Genomic DNA, 16578 nt, shown 5'->3' with positions numbered 1-16578 from the left:
GTTGCCTCCAAATATGAGAGACCTGGAGCAGTCTGCAAAAGAAGAGTGGGCCAAAATTCCAGTTGGGAGGTGTAAGACGCTTGCGGATGGTTATAGGAAGCGATTGATTGCAGTTATTTATTCCAAAGGATGTGCAACCGAATATTAAGTTGAGGGTGTTAACAATTTTGTCCGGCCCATTTTTGGGGTTTCATGTGAATCATTCCTTGTCTTTAGTGTTTTGTCTTATTTTTTGTCTTCTGAAGAGTTCGTCTTTAGCTTTTTTCTAACAAAAAACTCTTCCGAAGAAGAAAATGCCGACAAAACACTAAAAACAGGGAACAATTCCTGAAACGTTTGGAAATAAAAAAAAACGCAGTGTGAACATGCACTAAGAGTTCCTATTTTCCTGCAAAATGAGACAGATTTACTGTTCTGGGCTCTTGGAAAGATGGGTGATATTATTATCTGAAGCAGCCAAAAAAAAGTGATTAAAGATGCAATAAGTTACATTATCATGGCATTTAAAAACATTTCTAAATATTTACTCTTGAGTTGCAATAAATAACAGAATATGGAAGATGCTCCTTTATCCTTCATGTCGCATCTTCAGGCATGTGGTCTGCTGTGATTGGTGGACGGGGGACCCATCTGTCCAATAGCAATGAGCCATCTGTTTGAGAATTAGTTTGAGGAGTAGAATCTATTTCTAGGGAGTCACCTGGGTCCAGCACCTCCGCACCTGCCTGACTGCAACCTGCTGCCTCCTCTGCACTGTCTGCTACTAATCTGCAGGTAAGCGCCATCCTTATCACCATTACCTCTGTATCTGGAGAGCTCAATTTGTCAAATCCACATTTGTTATATGTGGTTATAGTGCATGATTTACCTATAGATAAAATGGGATATGTCATATCAGAAAATTAGCTTAGCTACACCTATATGCACATACCATACACCCAGTGACGAGCTGCATCTTTATTATCCCGTCTATAATGATGGAGACCATAAACAGTCCTATACTTTGCATTGTTTTGCAGTTGTAGTAGTGTGTGTGGTTTACCCCATATACAGTATATCACAATGCACCATTGTATTATGCAGTACAAGACCTGTAAAGAAGATATACAATGCACAAGAAAGAAGGAGCAATCCATCTAATTACTGTACGTGTGTGTGTGTATATATTTATACACATAGTATTTATACATACACAATACATACTACACATGTATATACATAATTTTCAATTTGATGTAGTGCTACTTCTTTCTTGTGCATCGTAAGTCTTCTTTGCATTTTTTATTTATTTACCTTTATCTTTTCCCATCTTGTTTTCAACAGTATTCCACACTTTATATTACTATGTGTAGTATATAGGTTTGCATGCTTTGCTTATTTTTTTAATAGTGATATATATGTGTGTGTGTGTATATATATATATATATATATATATATATATATATATATATATACATAGCTATAGTCACATGGCAAATAAAGTAACATCCCAAAAATGATGCTGGACTAAGTTTCAGCTTCTTGTAGACCACAGACAGTCATTGCCAATGACAATATATGTACAAGCAACCACTGACAGCGTCTTATAGTAATTGTCTCAAGATGCAGCTACAGAAAATCCCTCAGGACATAATATTAATTTGCCGGCAACATCATGTAACATCCATCTAGACTGTGCTATTATTTATTTATATATATATATATATATATATATATATATATATATATATATATATATATACATACTGTATATATTGTATATCACCCCATTTACATGTACATTTCACGTGCGGCTTTTTAAATATATTCAAGAAGACTTTATACTACAATCAATAATTGTCTTGCAGGCGCTGCCTGAAAAGCTGCTAAAGTCCAGGGATCCTCACGAGTCCTTCTTTTATTATCTCACGTTGTGAGGAGTGATTACACACATAGAAGTCGTAAATATTCAATTTCTTATTAATATGATGAGCCTTTGCATAATGTTATAATGGTCCCACATTTTTTCTGTATTGCCTTTCTCAATAAGTAGATTTTGTTTCTGTCTTTTCCTTTTTTTTGTACAATTTAGACCCTAATGGTATAGCAGACACGTTTTCCCCCCAAAACATCTGAAATTACTGAGTTATGGATCAGGTAGGAGCTCTGACTTTTCTACACTGTGTTCCAAATTATTATGCAAATTGGATTTAAGTGTCTTAAAGATTTAATTGTTTTGTTTTTCAAATGAACTCGTGGATGGTATTGTGTCTCAGGGCTCAATGGATCACTGAAATCAATCTTAAACACATGTGATAATTACTTTTCCAGGTGATTCTAATTAAAGGAAAACTACTCAAAAATGATGTTCCACATTATTATGCAGGTCACAGGTTTCAAGCAATATGGGAAATAAAAAGGATCTCTCTGCTGCTGAAAAGCGTTAAATAGTGCAATGCCATGGACAAGGTATGAAAAAATTAGATATTTCACAAAAACTTAAGAGTGATCATCATACTCTGATGAGATTTGTGACTGAAACAGAGCACAGACAGAGTTCATGCAAATAAAGGCATAATGAGGAAGTTTTCTGGCAGACAAATTCATTGGATTAAGAGAGCAGCTGCCAAAATACCATTACAAAGCAGCAAACAGTTATTTGAAGCTGCTGGTGCGTCTGGAGTCCCTCGAACCTCAAGGCGTAGGATCTTTCAAAGGCTTGCTGTGGTGCATAAACCTACTATTCGGCCACTCCTAAACAGTGTTCACAAGCAGAAACGGTTGCAGTGGGCCCAGACATACATGAAGACTAATTTTCAAACAGTCTTGTTTACTGATGAGTGTCGAGCAACTCTGGACGGTCCAGATGGATAGAGTAGTGGATGGTTGGTGGATGGCCACCATGTCCCAACAAGGCTGCAACGTCAGCAAGGAGGTGGAGGAGTCATGTTTTGGGCTGGAATCATGGGGAACCAGCTGGTAGGGCCCTTTAAGGTTCCTGAAGGTGTGAAAATGACCTCAGCAAAGTAAATAGAGTTTCTGACTGACAACTTTCTTCCATGGTCTAAAAAGCAGAAACGTGCCTTCAGGAACAAAATCACCTTCATGCTGACAATGCCCCATCTCATGCTCTGAGTCATTGGCTGCTATGGGCATAAAGGGAGATAAACTCATGGTGTGGCTGCCATCTTCCCCTGACCTCAACCCTATAGAGAACCTTTGGAGAATCATCAAACAAAAGATCTATGAGGGTGGGAGGCAGTTCACATCAAAACAGCAGCTCTGGGAGGCAAAGAAATACAAGCAGAAACTCTCCAAAAACTCACAAGTTCAATAGATGCAGGAATTGTGAAGGTGATATCACAGAAGGGTTCCTATATTAACATGTAACTTGGCCTGTTAGGATGTTTTGGAGTTAAATAGCTTTTTTGTTCAGTGAATGTGACCTCCTAATGCTGCAAATTCCACAAATGAGCATTTTCAGTTCTTTAAAACATATCAAATGTTTAGAAATACTACTGTGCCTAATAATTTGGAACAGTGGATTTTGAGTTTTTATTCATTTTGGAGATTATACTGTTATCATTGGGAGGTTTCTTCAATACAATTCGATGTATACTCTAACGGGTGATGACTTTTATTAGACTGACTGTCATTTGCACTGACTATTTAGGAAAATCCGATAAAAATGTAATTTGCATAATAATTTGGAACATAGTGTATAAGTCAAATTTTTCTCTGAGTGAAGCAAAAGATCCCATCCAGCTCCTAGTGAGGGATCAAGAAGCAGTGGTGGACCATAACCAGGTAAAACAGCAGAAGAAACTAGAGCCAGAGAAAAGTGAAAACTGTTAGCAACAAGGTGGCGGCCTTATAACTGCTAGGTTAGGGTCACGCGACCGTCTATTCTCTCATCAGATACATTATGCAAACGACACTGATCAAACACTGATCATAGTGTGATCTGATTCTTTCGATGTGATCTGATTCTTTTGGATGAGGAGAAGATGGAGAAAAAAAAGTCTCAATCTTCTCCATTCTGTCTGTCTGTGGAATTCGGACTGCACTCAGATGTCATTCGAGTGCAGTCTGATGATTTCCACCAACTCATTGACTTTCATAGCCGAGTCTGATCTGAATATTGGATCTAACTCAGGCTTGCAGCGATCTGTTTATTGGACTGTATCTGCCTGAGGAAAATATTGGACATGTGCATAGCTCCATAGACTAACATTCGCACTCGGGCCGATAATACGGTAGTCTGCAAGAGCCCTTAGAAGTCTGTAAAAACCAGCTGGATAAAGGCACAGTCCCTCAGATCATGGGGCTTGAGTGTTTTTTTTCTTTCATAGAGGCAGTCTTGTGAAGAAATTCACATATTCTAGAAACCTGCTTTTGCCCACCATATAAAGCTCTTATCAACAAAGCTAACCACGAGATACATTTGATGCCTTATGCCATAATCAGACATGGTGGATTTGATGCTGATTATTTTATCTGGATTCCACAGCATAAAAAACAAAAACAAACCAACTACGCTACAATGATGATGAGTCGGTGTCTGCAAAACCCAATTGACACGAAAGCAGAAAAAATCCACACAGATTTATAAATTGGCACAATTACCTATATATTGTGAAATAAAAACTGCAGCAAAAATTCCATTACATTTGAAGATATCCCGAATCTTCAGAACTTTAGAAAAAAACTGGAGGCATCTGACATCTTACTCTAAAAGGAGAATTATCACTCAGAACCTTTAGGCCGGTTTCACACGTCAGTGGCTCCGGTACGTGAGGCGACAGTTTCCTCACGTACCGGAGCCACTGACACACGTAGACACATTAAAATCAATGCATCTGTGCAGATGTCATTGATTTTTTGCGGACCGTGTCTCCGTGTGCCAAACACGGAGACATGTCAGTGTTCGTGGGAGCACGTATTACACGGACCCATTAAAGTCAATGGGTCCGTGTAAAACACGTACCACACACGGACGTTCTCCGTGTGCCGTGCAGGAGACAGCGCTCCAGTAAGCGCTGTCCCCCCCACATGGTGCTGAAGCCGCCATTCATATCTTCTGTGCAGCAGCGTTTGCTGTAAAGAAGATATGAATAATCCATTTTTTTAGTGGTATTTTGTGTTTAAAATAAAGCTCCATGTCCCCACCCCCTGTGCGCCCCCCCGCTGTTCTGAAAATACTCACCCAGCTCCCTCGTTGGCTGTCGCTGCTTCCTGTCCTGGCCGCACCTTCTACTGTATGCAGTCACGTGGGGCCGCCGATTACAGTCATGAATGAATATGCGGCTCCACCTCCCATAGGGGTGGAGCCGCATATTCATTACTGTAAATGAGCAGCCCCACGTGACCGCATACAGGAGAAGCTGCGGCCAGGACAGGACACTGCGAGGGAGGCGGGTGAGTATTTTCAGAACAGCGGGGGGGGGGCCGCACAGGGGGTGGGGACTTGGAGCTTTATTTTAAACACGAAATACCACTAAAAAAATGGATTATTCATATCTTCTTTACAGCAAACGCTGCTGCACAGAAGATATGAATCGCGGCTTCAGCACGATGCAGGGGACAGCGCTAAACTTTAGCGCTGTCTCTCCTGCACGGTCCGTGTGGTACCCAGGCGGCACACGGCTGCTGCACGTGTGCCACACGGATGGCCTACGTGAGCTCACGGACACACGGACACGGATAACTCCGGTACCGATTTTTTCCGGTACCGGAATTATCTGGACGTGTGAGACTGGCCTTAGGAAGACATTATTGTCAGTGACATATAGGCCTAGAGTTCATTCACAGAAAGTTTTTAGATTTTAAATTCCTCTGCGAATCTGTGTGCAGAAAATCTGCAATGTATTACGGTATGCGCACACGATGCGGATTTACTGCTGATCCGCAGCGTTTTTTTTAAAAGTGATTTACAGTACAATGTAAATCAATAGAAAAAAAAATGCTGTGCTGATGGTGCGGAAAATTCCGCATGGAAAACGCTGCAGATCAAAAGAAGTAGCATGTCATTTCTTTTGTGAGGATCTGCAGCGTTTCTGCATCCTTCCATTATAGAAATCAGCAGGGGTAAAAAACGCATGAAGTCTGCAAAAAAAAAAACGCATCAAAAACGCACAAAATCCGCATAAAAAATGCATCAAATCTGCACCTGCGTTTTCTGCCAGGAGATGCAGATTTTGTGCAGAAAATTCTACACCCCAATCCGCAACGTGTGCACATAGCCTTATAGTACCATCAAAGTGGGTGAGATTTCAAGAAATCCCATTCACACGTTATGGAGAAAATCTGCAAGAAAAATTTACTATTTGGGTTTTGGCCGCTGCACAATTCACTATAGATCTTCAGCTGCGGAAAATTTGCAGCACAACTGTCCCATGTTCAAGTACCCTGCTTAGGTCATGTTCACATAGAAATATATGCAGCCTCACGCTCCGGTCCCGAGTGCCGGTGGCAGTGCCGGGTATTGATGTGAGAGACTTGCACTTGCAGGTGTGACCCCGACCTATGGGTGTAGCTCCAGGTGGCCCCTCAGAGCACGGGACCCAGGGCGACTGCCTCCTCTGCCGCCCCCCTGGTAGTTACACTACTGGCTGAAACCTTAATGTCTGCTTCAGATTTATGCTACAGATTTTGTAGCAAATATATGTTTGATTTTTCCAAGTGTTCACCCCGGGGTGCCCCTAATTCTAGGGAATGTTTACACAGCATTTATTTCAGGCAGATTTGGAAATAGTTTGGTACACAAAAAATGCCTGAAAAAGCTCTCCAAAAATGCTCAAAAGAATGAATATATTCATTTCTATTTAAAAAAATAAATACTTGCTGTTCTTATTTTTAGGCTTTTGAGCGTCCTTTAACCCCTTCTGGTTTCCAAAACCACAAATTGGTTAAAAGAAGTGACCCGACCATTCTTATGATGTTTTCTGCTTATAAGTCCAAACTTATAAGGCTATAAACATACCTGGGTGTGTTTGCCAAAAAAAGGCTTGTGTTTTACTCATTGCTAATAGACTTGGAAAAAAAAGGGCTAAAAATTGTCCGATAAGACCCCATAAAACACCAGCAAAAAAAAGATCCAGGAAACACTAAAGGGCCTGTTTCACACGTCAGTGGCTCCGGTACGTGTGGTGACAGTTTTCTCACGTACCGGAGACACTGACTCACGTAGACACATTAAAATCAATGTGTCTCTTCACATGTCAGCGTGTTTTCACGGACCGTGTGTCCGTTTGAAAAACACGGAGACATGTCAGTGTTCGTGGGAGCGCACGGATCACACGGACCCATTAAAGTCAATGGGTCCGTGTAAAACATGTACCGCACACGGATGCTGTCCGCGTGCCGTCCGTGTGCCGTGCAGGAGACAGCGCTACAGTAAGCGCTGTCCCCCCAGATTGTGGTGCTGAAGCTGCCATTCATTTCTTCTCTCCAGCAGTGTTCGCTGGAGAGAAGGAATGAAAAAGCTTTTTTTTTTTTTGTGGTTTAAATAAGTTCCCGGTAACCAACCCCCTCCCACCCCCTGTGCGCCCGCCCGCTGGAAATAAAATACTCACCCAGCTTCCTCGATGCTTCCTCTCAATGCCGAAGCTTGTCCTGTGTGAGCGGTCACGTGGTGCCGCTCATTACATGGATGAATATGCGGATCCACCTTCCATAGGGGTTGAGTCGCATATTCATCACTGAAATGAGCGGTACCACGTGACCGCTCATACAGGACAAGCTGCAACGCTGAGAGGAAGCATCGAGGGAGCTGGGTGAGTATTTTATTTCCAGTGGGCGGGTGCACAGGGGGTGGGAGGGGGTTGGTTACCGGGAACTTTATTTCAACCGCAAAAAAACAAAAAAACAATGATTTTTCATTCCTTCTCTCCAGCGAATGCTGCTGGAGAGAAGAAATGAATGGCTGCTTCAGCACCCAAAGCAGGGGACAGCGCTTACTGTAGCACTGTCTTCTGCATGGTCCATGTGGTACCCAGTCGGCACACAGGCGGCACACGGCTGTCGCACGTGTGCCACACTGATGTGCCACGTGAGCACACGGAAACACGGACACGGATAACTCCGGTACCGATTTTTCCGGTACCGGAATTATCTGGACGTGTGAGACTGGCCAAAGACACATTAGGAAAAAAACTGTTTTCTGAAGCAGTTTCCACTTGAAACCCTCTTTTGTTTTGCGCACTTAAAAAAAATAAAACCCGCTGTGTGCACATGCCCTTAGAACTAGCAGTAGAAAAGGGCACTTGTGCAAGAATATGAATATGGGCCCTTTGCAGTCCAATAGCTTCTCATAATGCACAATTCTACCTGCTTTGGAGATGGAAATGGGCTCCCTTATCTCTTGGGCAACTATAGGGCCGCCCTAATGATCAGGCCGCCCTAATGATCAGTCCGCCCCTGCCTTGGTTTTTGAAGACCCAGAAATGTTTTATCTGCAATAACTCAGATGACCACATGGTGTCACTGTTATTTTACTGATCTTTACCTAATCAATTACTTGGCAGTCCTACAGGAATTTGTAACATAATTAACTTGTGTCCAGTCAGTTGTTTTATGTCTGAGCTGGACTCAACTGATGCCAAAGTTTGCAATTTGGCTACCAATCCGGGATCAGAATATGCTGCATGTAACGTTTTGTGTCCCGGCTCTAGGACCAATCCTGCACGAGAATTGATCAGCGTTGCCAACTTGATTTTTTATCTTTTCTGGGCAGCTTAACCAGAAGTGAAAGACTGCCAACATTTTTTACTGACACATTCAAAAGCCATAATGAATCTTAAGGATTATAATTTATTTGCCCTCAGTTTAGAATATTAAAACAAACACATTATTAGCTGCAGTTATTGTGAACTGTAAAATGTTGATAATTACAATCAAAATAATCTATTCCTCCAGCTTAAAAATTACAGAGAAAAAAAGTGTCCTAATTTCCTAGACAGTCCAGGTATTTCTCAGTGGTTGGAAAATCTTGCAAGTGATGCAGCGGTGGTCGATAACCTAGGCAACAAGCAGTTAACTATTTAATTAAAAATATTTTTTTTATAGAATTTTTAATAAGAGGTGAATTGCAACGTTAATTGTATTTACAAGAAGTTTGCTTATTTCAGTTGAGAAGAAAACCCTTTTCAGTTTATGCAATTAAGTAAAAAAAAAAATTGGATGCAACGCAAACTCTTTATTTGTATAAATATAGTGCATTTTCCCTGGTTTGATGGATGTATTCAGACCCTGCATCAAAGAAGGGGACCTGATATATGAACTACCAGTATGTTATATGTCAGGATCGCATTAAAGGGGCCTTAGAGATCAAGTCTGCAGCTGCTCGATGTGACTGCAGACTTGTGAATCCTCAGGCTGGGGCAGGTACGGACTGGGGCTGAAATTCAGCCCTTGCATTTGAAATCACACAGGCCCATGCTGTCCTCGTCACCAAGCACCAGATAGGATATATTACTAATATTACCCTGGATAGAGGGAAAACAAGATTTACTACAAGACCAATATGTCTCATGATACCCATGGCCTGCTGGGTAAGTAAAGGAGTCAGCGACTTTGTGCTCCGTCACAACTCTTAACAGTATGGGTGTCCTGATAACACAGATTTTGTTAACAATGCAGCAGCAAGGCAGCCCACAACCAGACAGGCCCTTCTGGCATTTGCCAGAATTGCCAAATGGCCAGTCCGGCCCTGGGCTGGGGTCACACTTGGCGAAAGACAATACGCCACGTATTATACGTCCGTACTACGGCCGTAATACGGAGAAATGTTCCCAAAATATTGATCCGTAGTCAGGGTGTTTCAGCGTATTTTGCGCATGGCATCCTCCGTATGTAATCCGTATGGCATCCGTACTGCGAGATTTTCGCGCAGGCTTGCAAAACCGACATCTAATGGATTTATGTGCTCAAATGTTAGGGAAAACATATATACAGTATATATATATATATATATGTCATTGAGACACATATATATATATATTCTGTATTTAGATTTCATTCAGCGCGATATCTGTGAAAAGCCGGTAATTCAATTGCCGGCTTTTCATTTCTCCTGCACAAACCCGACAGGATATGAGACATGGTTTACATACAGTAAACCATCTCATATCCCCCTTTTTTTTGCATATTCCACACTACTAATGTTAGTAGTGTGTATGTGCAAAATTTCAGCGCTGTAGCTGCGAAAATAAAGGGTTAAATGGCGGAAAAAATTGGCGTGGGCTCCCGCGCAATTTTCTCCGCCAGAGCGGTAAAGCCAGTGACTGAGGGCAGATATTAATAGCCAGGAGAGGGTCCATGGTTATTGGCCCCCCCGTGGCTACAAACATCTGCCCCCAGCCACCCCAGAAAAGGCACATCTGGAAGATGCACCTATTCTGGCACTTGGCCACTCTCTTCCCACTCCCTGTAGCGGTGGGATATGGGGTAATGAAGGGTTAATGCCACTTTGCTATTGTAAGGTGACATTAAGCCAGATTAATAATGGAGAGGCGTCAATTATGACACCTATCCATTATTAATCCAATTGTTTGAAAGGGTTAAAAAACACAAACACACACACATGATTTAAAAGTATTTTAATGAAATAAACACAGCGGTTGTTTTAATAATTTATTGCTCTCTCAATCCATTTCCAGGCCCTCGCTTGGCAAAATAATAAACGCACAAGATACATACCTTCTGATGTCAGATCACGTCCAACGAGGTAATCCATCTGAAGGGGTTAACTAATATTACAGGCACGAGCTGCGATAAACCACTCGCTCGTGCCTGTAATCCCCGGGTGCTGAAAGGAAAGCTGGATCTGTACTTACATTGAGTCGCGGTGATGCGCCCCTGCTGGATGTTCTCATGAACTGCAGCCTGGGAACTTTTCCCCACGCTCCAGGTCAGATGAGGACATCCACCAGGGGGCGCCTCACCGCGACTGAAGGAAATGTAGGTCAATGACCTACATTTCATTCATTCGCCGGGGAATTACAAGCACGAGCACACCGCTGCATTAGCAGGGCTCCTGCTTGTAAATTATTTTAACCCCTTCAGATGGATTACTTCGTGGGACGTGACGGTTCAGCTGAGGGTATGTATCTTGTGCGTTTATTATTTTGCCAAGCGAGGGCCTGGAAATGGATTGAGAGAGCAATAAATTATTACAACAACCGCTGTGTTTATTTCATTAAAATACTTTTAAATCATGTGTGTGTGTTTTTTAACCCTTTCAAACAATTGGATTAATAATGGATAGGTGACATAATTGACGCCTCTCCATTATTAATCTGGCTTAATGTCACCTTACAATAGCAAGGTGGCATTAACCCTTCATTACCCCATATCCCACCGCTACAGGGAGTGGGAAGAGAGTGGCCAAGTGCCAGAATAGGCGCATCTTCCAGATGTGCCTTTTCTGGGGTGGCTGGGGGCAGATGTTTTTAGCCACGGGGGGGGCCAATAACCATGGACCCTCTCCTGGCTATTAATATCTGCCCTCAGTCACTGGCTTTACCGCTCTGGCGGAGAAAATTGCCGGGAGCCCACGCCAATTTTTTCCGCCATTTAACCCTTTATTTTCGCAGCTACAGCGCTGAAATTTTGCACATACACAGTACTAACATTAGTAGTGTGGAATATGCAAAAAAAAGGGGATATGAGATGGTTTACTGTATGTAAACCATGTCTCATATCATGTCGGGTTTGTGCAGGAGAAATGAAAAGCCGGCAATTGAATTACCGACTTTTCACTAACACCGCTGCGTATTTCTCGCAAGTCACACTGCTGGTCCGTGTGGAATCCGTATTTTTCTCGCCCCATAGACTTTCATTGGCGATTTTTTTGCGCAATACGCTGACAAACTCAGCATGCTGCGATTTTGTACGGCCGTAGAAAGCCGTATATTACGGATCCGTAATATACGGCTGATAGGAGCAGCCCCATTGAGAATAATTGTGCCGTATGTTATGCGAGTTTTACGGACGTAGTTTCTGCGCTCTTACGTCTGTAAAACACGCATGTGTGACCCCGGCCTCACAGTGCACGCACTGCTCGCTGTCAGGATTCTCTGGTGCCAGGAGCAAGTTGCATACATGCGGTCATCTGCCGACTAGACGGGCGGCCTCGGTCAATTCAGGTGAATTGAGTGAGGCCGGACACATTCTAGTCGGAAAGGGAGTATGCAAATCGCATACCTGCAGTTACGATCGCTCATCCTGGCATCAGGGAATCCTCACATTGAACAGTGAGGCTTCACAAGTCTGCAGTCACATATCGTGACTGCAGACTTGTAGCCTAAGGCCAGACAAAACTTTTTAGGCAGGGGCAAACACACCGTTAGTGCGGCCGGACAAAACTTTTTAGGCAGGGGCAAACACACCGTTAGTGCAGCCGCACAGCGTCACAGGGGGTCCACTACCAGCTCCAAAGCAGGTGGAATTGTGCATCATGGGGAGCTATTGGACTGCAAAGGTCCCATATACTGTTCTTACATGGGGATCCTCTTCTGTCTGTGATCGTCCTTGGATCAAGGCAATGTTCACACATAGCGTAAAATGATGTGTTTTTTTCTATCTGCATGTTTTCTGCAGGTGTCCGCATCAATAATGCTGCACTTTACTGGTGCAGATTTCAAGTAATCTAATAATACAAAAAAGCTTTGAGTTTGCACTGAAAAACACAGCTGCATTTTTTACATGTGTTTTTAAATAGTTTTTTTTAAGGCAGAGATTAATGATGGTTCTTATCTGAAACACGTAGATCTACATTGTTTTTATGGATTTGTACATTACATTTGATGTGTCAATTTTTTCTGCGCACCATAGAGCTGTAATTCTACCTTTTTGCTATCCACTATGTCTGAATAGCACATTTCCTTGCTCCGGAGTGCTGGAGTGCCGTTTTGAGGGGGAGTTAGACTCTTTCTCTATATATCACCTACTCAAAACAAAAAGGGTGAAAAAACAGAGATGCAGAATCAATATGATAAAAATATATAAATTTATTTCATAATATTAAAAATACACATAAAAAAGGGGAAAGAAAAACAACAGAACAATACAAAAAACCCCTGGTGCAATAATTGGAGTGGGCTTTATATACAGAATATTAAATAGACATAATACAAAAGGTATATCCCATACCACATGGCCTATATATATTTGCACACATGCATTCAAAAGCTTAGAAAGGCAAAAAGGAAATGGGATAAAACAAATATCCTATGACAATATACAATCCATACCCAATAGTATCCTGCTAGCTCCAACGCACGTTTCGCCTGGACGTGGCTTTTTTTTTACTCCTTGAAAAAGCCACGTCCAGGCGAAACGTGCGTTGGAGCTAGCAGGATACTATTGGGTATGGATTGTATATTGTCATAGGATATTTGTTTTATCCCATTTACTTTTTGCCTTTCTAACCTTTTGAATGCATGTGTGCAAATATATATAGTCCATGTGGTATGGGATATACTTTTTGTATTATGTCTATTTAATATTCTGTATATATAAAGCCCACTCCAATTATTGCCCAGGGTTTTTTTTGTATTCTGTTGTTTTTCTTTCCCCTTTTTTATGTGTATTTTTAATATTATGAAATAAATTTATATATTTTTATCATATTGATTCTGCATCTCTGTTTTTTTCACCCTTTTTGTTTTGAGTAGGTGATATTAGTTATATGGGGTGATACCTGATATATATTTATACCTTATTGATTGTGTAGTTGTCTTTATATAGCAAAGAGAAAAAAATGTACCAAAAAACACTCAGTTCATCAGCTTCTTTGGATGCATAGTGGGCAGGGGTTTTCATGATATTGCATTCACTTTGCTTGGACAGTTAATGCTGCACTCACATGTTGCAGTTGTGGTTGCAGTGTGTTTTGGGAGAAAATTGCAGTAAAGTTTCAATGTTTTTCCCACAATTTTTTAAAACTGGGTCACATGGTGCATTTTTCTTGTTATGGCTTCAATTTTCACTGCAAAAATGTTGCAATTTTACAGCAATTGCAGAAAAACAAAACATACTGCGGCTGCAATGTTTGAACGCAGGCATGATGCAGCAAATTTTCTGCGCAAAAAAGGCAAGAGAAAAAAGACGCAGTATTTATTCTCTGTGTGAACATGGCCTAAGGCAGTAGATCTACCTGTACTGAATGTGAACACGATTATGAACATATGTGTCAACTTTGTGTGTTTCTTATCAGGATCGTTTATTGCTAATCTCTCAAAAAATGAAGTGGTGTTTGCTCCTAGCAACTTGTGTCCTGGCAGCTTCGGCAGAACCTGTTATATATTTGCGAGAGCAGTTTGAAGATGGAGGTAAGATGTCAAGAGTGTTCTCTTTTATTGACACAAACTTTAAATCTAGAAATTATTCTAAAATATGCGCTGATTTTCTTGTCACACTGAATTTGGACGTACAGACATTTCTCTGCGGCGCTCCAGAGATCGGCTGCGACTGACAACTGTACTCCATGGACCACAGAAACGATAGATCAGACCTGGGCAAGATCTGGCCCGCGGGCCGCATCCGGCCCGCCTGATTTTAAACGGCCCGCCAGCTAGCTGTCACTTCTGACAGCCGCCCCCGTCACCGCTCGGCCAGCCGCCAGGAGGAGGACCGCTGGCGGCTGGAGTGAAGGCCCTGAGCTGATACGCATCGGCCCTGTACAATGTGAGCAGCAGAGCCGGGTTGAATATCGGTGGCGGCGGCCATCTTCCCGAGGCCGCGCGTGCGCAGATGGAGTGCTCTGCTTCACGGGGCTTCAGGAAAATGGCCGCGGGAGGCCGCACGTGCGCAGATGGAGATCGCGGCGGCCATTTTCCTGAAGCCGAGTTTGCAGATTTAGATCTCGGCTTCTGGAAAATGGCCGCCGCGATCTCCATCTGTGCACGCGCGGCCTCCCGCGGCCATTTTCCTGAAGCCCCGTGAAGCAGAGCACTCCATCTGCGCACGCGCGGCCTCGGGAAGATGGCCGCCGCCACCGATATTCAACCCGGCTCTGCTGTTCACATTGCATTCCGGGCCGCTGCGTCACCTCACCGGTGGAAGGGACCATGCGCACGCCATGCCGCAACTCTGCCGTAGCCACACCACTGCTCAACCCCCCCCATGGACACCAGGCCGTGGCGTCGCCCACCTAAGCAGGAAGGGACCCTGCTCAGGTGCACGCCACACCACATCACCCCACCTCTGCCGACACCATGCCTCCTGTGACCCTGCTCTGCCACCGCCAGCCTTCAGGTAAGGCTACTTTCACACTAGCGTCGTGCACTACACGTCGCTATGCGTCGTTTTGTAGAAAAAACGCATCCTGCAAAAGTGCTTGCAGGATGCGTTTTTTCTCCATTGACTTGCATTAGCGACGCAGTGCGACGCATAGCCACACGTCGCAACCGTCGTACGATGGTTGCGTCGGACCGGCGCCACCAAAAAACGTTGCATGTAATGTTTTTTGGTGCGTCGTGTCCAGCATTTCCGACCGCGCATGCGCGGCCGGAACTCCGCCCCCTCCTCCCCGCACCTCACAATGGGGCAGCGGATACGTTGAAAAACAGCATCCGCTGCCCCCGTTGTGCAGCACTTCCACAGTATGCGTCGGTGCGCCGCAAAGTAGCCTAAGATACTGTAAATTCGGACAATAAGACGGACCCCCATCTTATAAAAAAATCTTTTTTTCTGGAATTTTCACCCCAAATTTGGGGTGCGCCTTATGGTCCGGTGTGTCTTATAGTCCGAAAAATACGGTAATTATATTAGTCCGGCCCTCTAAAACCATCCCAATTTCTCATGCGGCCCCATGGCAAAATTAATTGCCCACCCCTGCGATAGATCAATCAAAAGTATCAATTTACTAAGATGTATCACAAGTAATATGGCAAATGTCCTTTTCAGTAAAGTAAAAATGTAAAACTTTGTTTTAGAATAGTTTTTCCTATTAGGTTCTCTTTTAAAAAATAAAATACTTTGCAATTTATTAAAATTAAAAGGATTGTGCAAGATGAAAAAAAAATGCTTTTAAATTTTGGAGAAAATGCATAAAGCGCTGTCAGGGTGCAATCCTATTACAGGTTGAGTCCGCAAGGTATATGCACCTTCCTGAATATTACAAGTGCTGTAATTTGCACACGCTCGTCTTTTCATAGACGATCATGGTCCCAATTTAAGTTTTGGAATGATCTATGGATGTTTTCGAGCACAAGCATTAACTGCTTGGACTGTTCACACTTGGCTTCTCATAGATTTCTGTGGGCTTCATTGAAGCCAGTGGAGCACATTGAAGTCTATGGATGCTATTGTAAATGCTCAGCTTGTAATGGACTTCTTTGGGCTGTAGCAAGGTCATTGCTGCCAATAGAAGTCTAAGGAAGCTTCCGCTCATGCTTGACTTCTTATAGATTTTTCCATTGAAACAAATGAAGGCATTAAAGCAAATTAAGCCAATAGGAATCTGATCATTCAAAGATGCATCCATTGATTTCTATGTATTCCACTGACTTCAGTGACCCCCACAGAAGTCTATGAGAAGCCGAGCAGACAAAAAGAACATATACTGCCCATGCGCGACCAGAAGCAGGACTGTAT

At 42.9% G+C, this 16578-nt stretch overlaps 1 protein-coding gene across 2 annotated transcripts in view; it reads left to right on the top strand.

Annotated features, from left to right (window-relative positions):
* The first annotated feature begins 22 nt into the window (after nucleotides 1–22).
* Nucleotides 23–16578, top strand: part of LOC143787327 (calreticulin-like) — a 41677-nt gene continuing 25121 nt past the window's right edge. The window contains exons 1-4 of one of the 2 annotated variants that reach the window (XM_077275955.1): nucleotides 23–774; nucleotides 1848–1940; nucleotides 2072–2136; nucleotides 14198–14312. In XM_077275955.1, the coding sequence (XP_077132070.1) occupies nucleotides 2128–2136; nucleotides 14198–14312 (124 nt within the window). In that variant the 5' untranslated portion in view covers nucleotides 23–774; nucleotides 1848–1940; nucleotides 2072–2127. The remainder of the gene's footprint in view (nucleotides 775–1847; nucleotides 1941–2071; nucleotides 2137–14197; nucleotides 14313–16578) is intronic. The other variant, XM_077275956.1, reaches the window with a different exon arrangement.

The sequence above is a fragment of the Ranitomeya variabilis genome, chromosome 8, assembly GCF_051348905.1.
Source record: "Ranitomeya variabilis isolate aRanVar5 chromosome 8, aRanVar5.hap1, whole genome shotgun sequence".
NCBI classification, from domain to species: domain Eukaryota; kingdom Metazoa; phylum Chordata; class Amphibia; order Anura; family Dendrobatidae; genus Ranitomeya; species Ranitomeya variabilis.
This window is presented reverse-complemented; position numbering and strand designations above follow the sequence as displayed.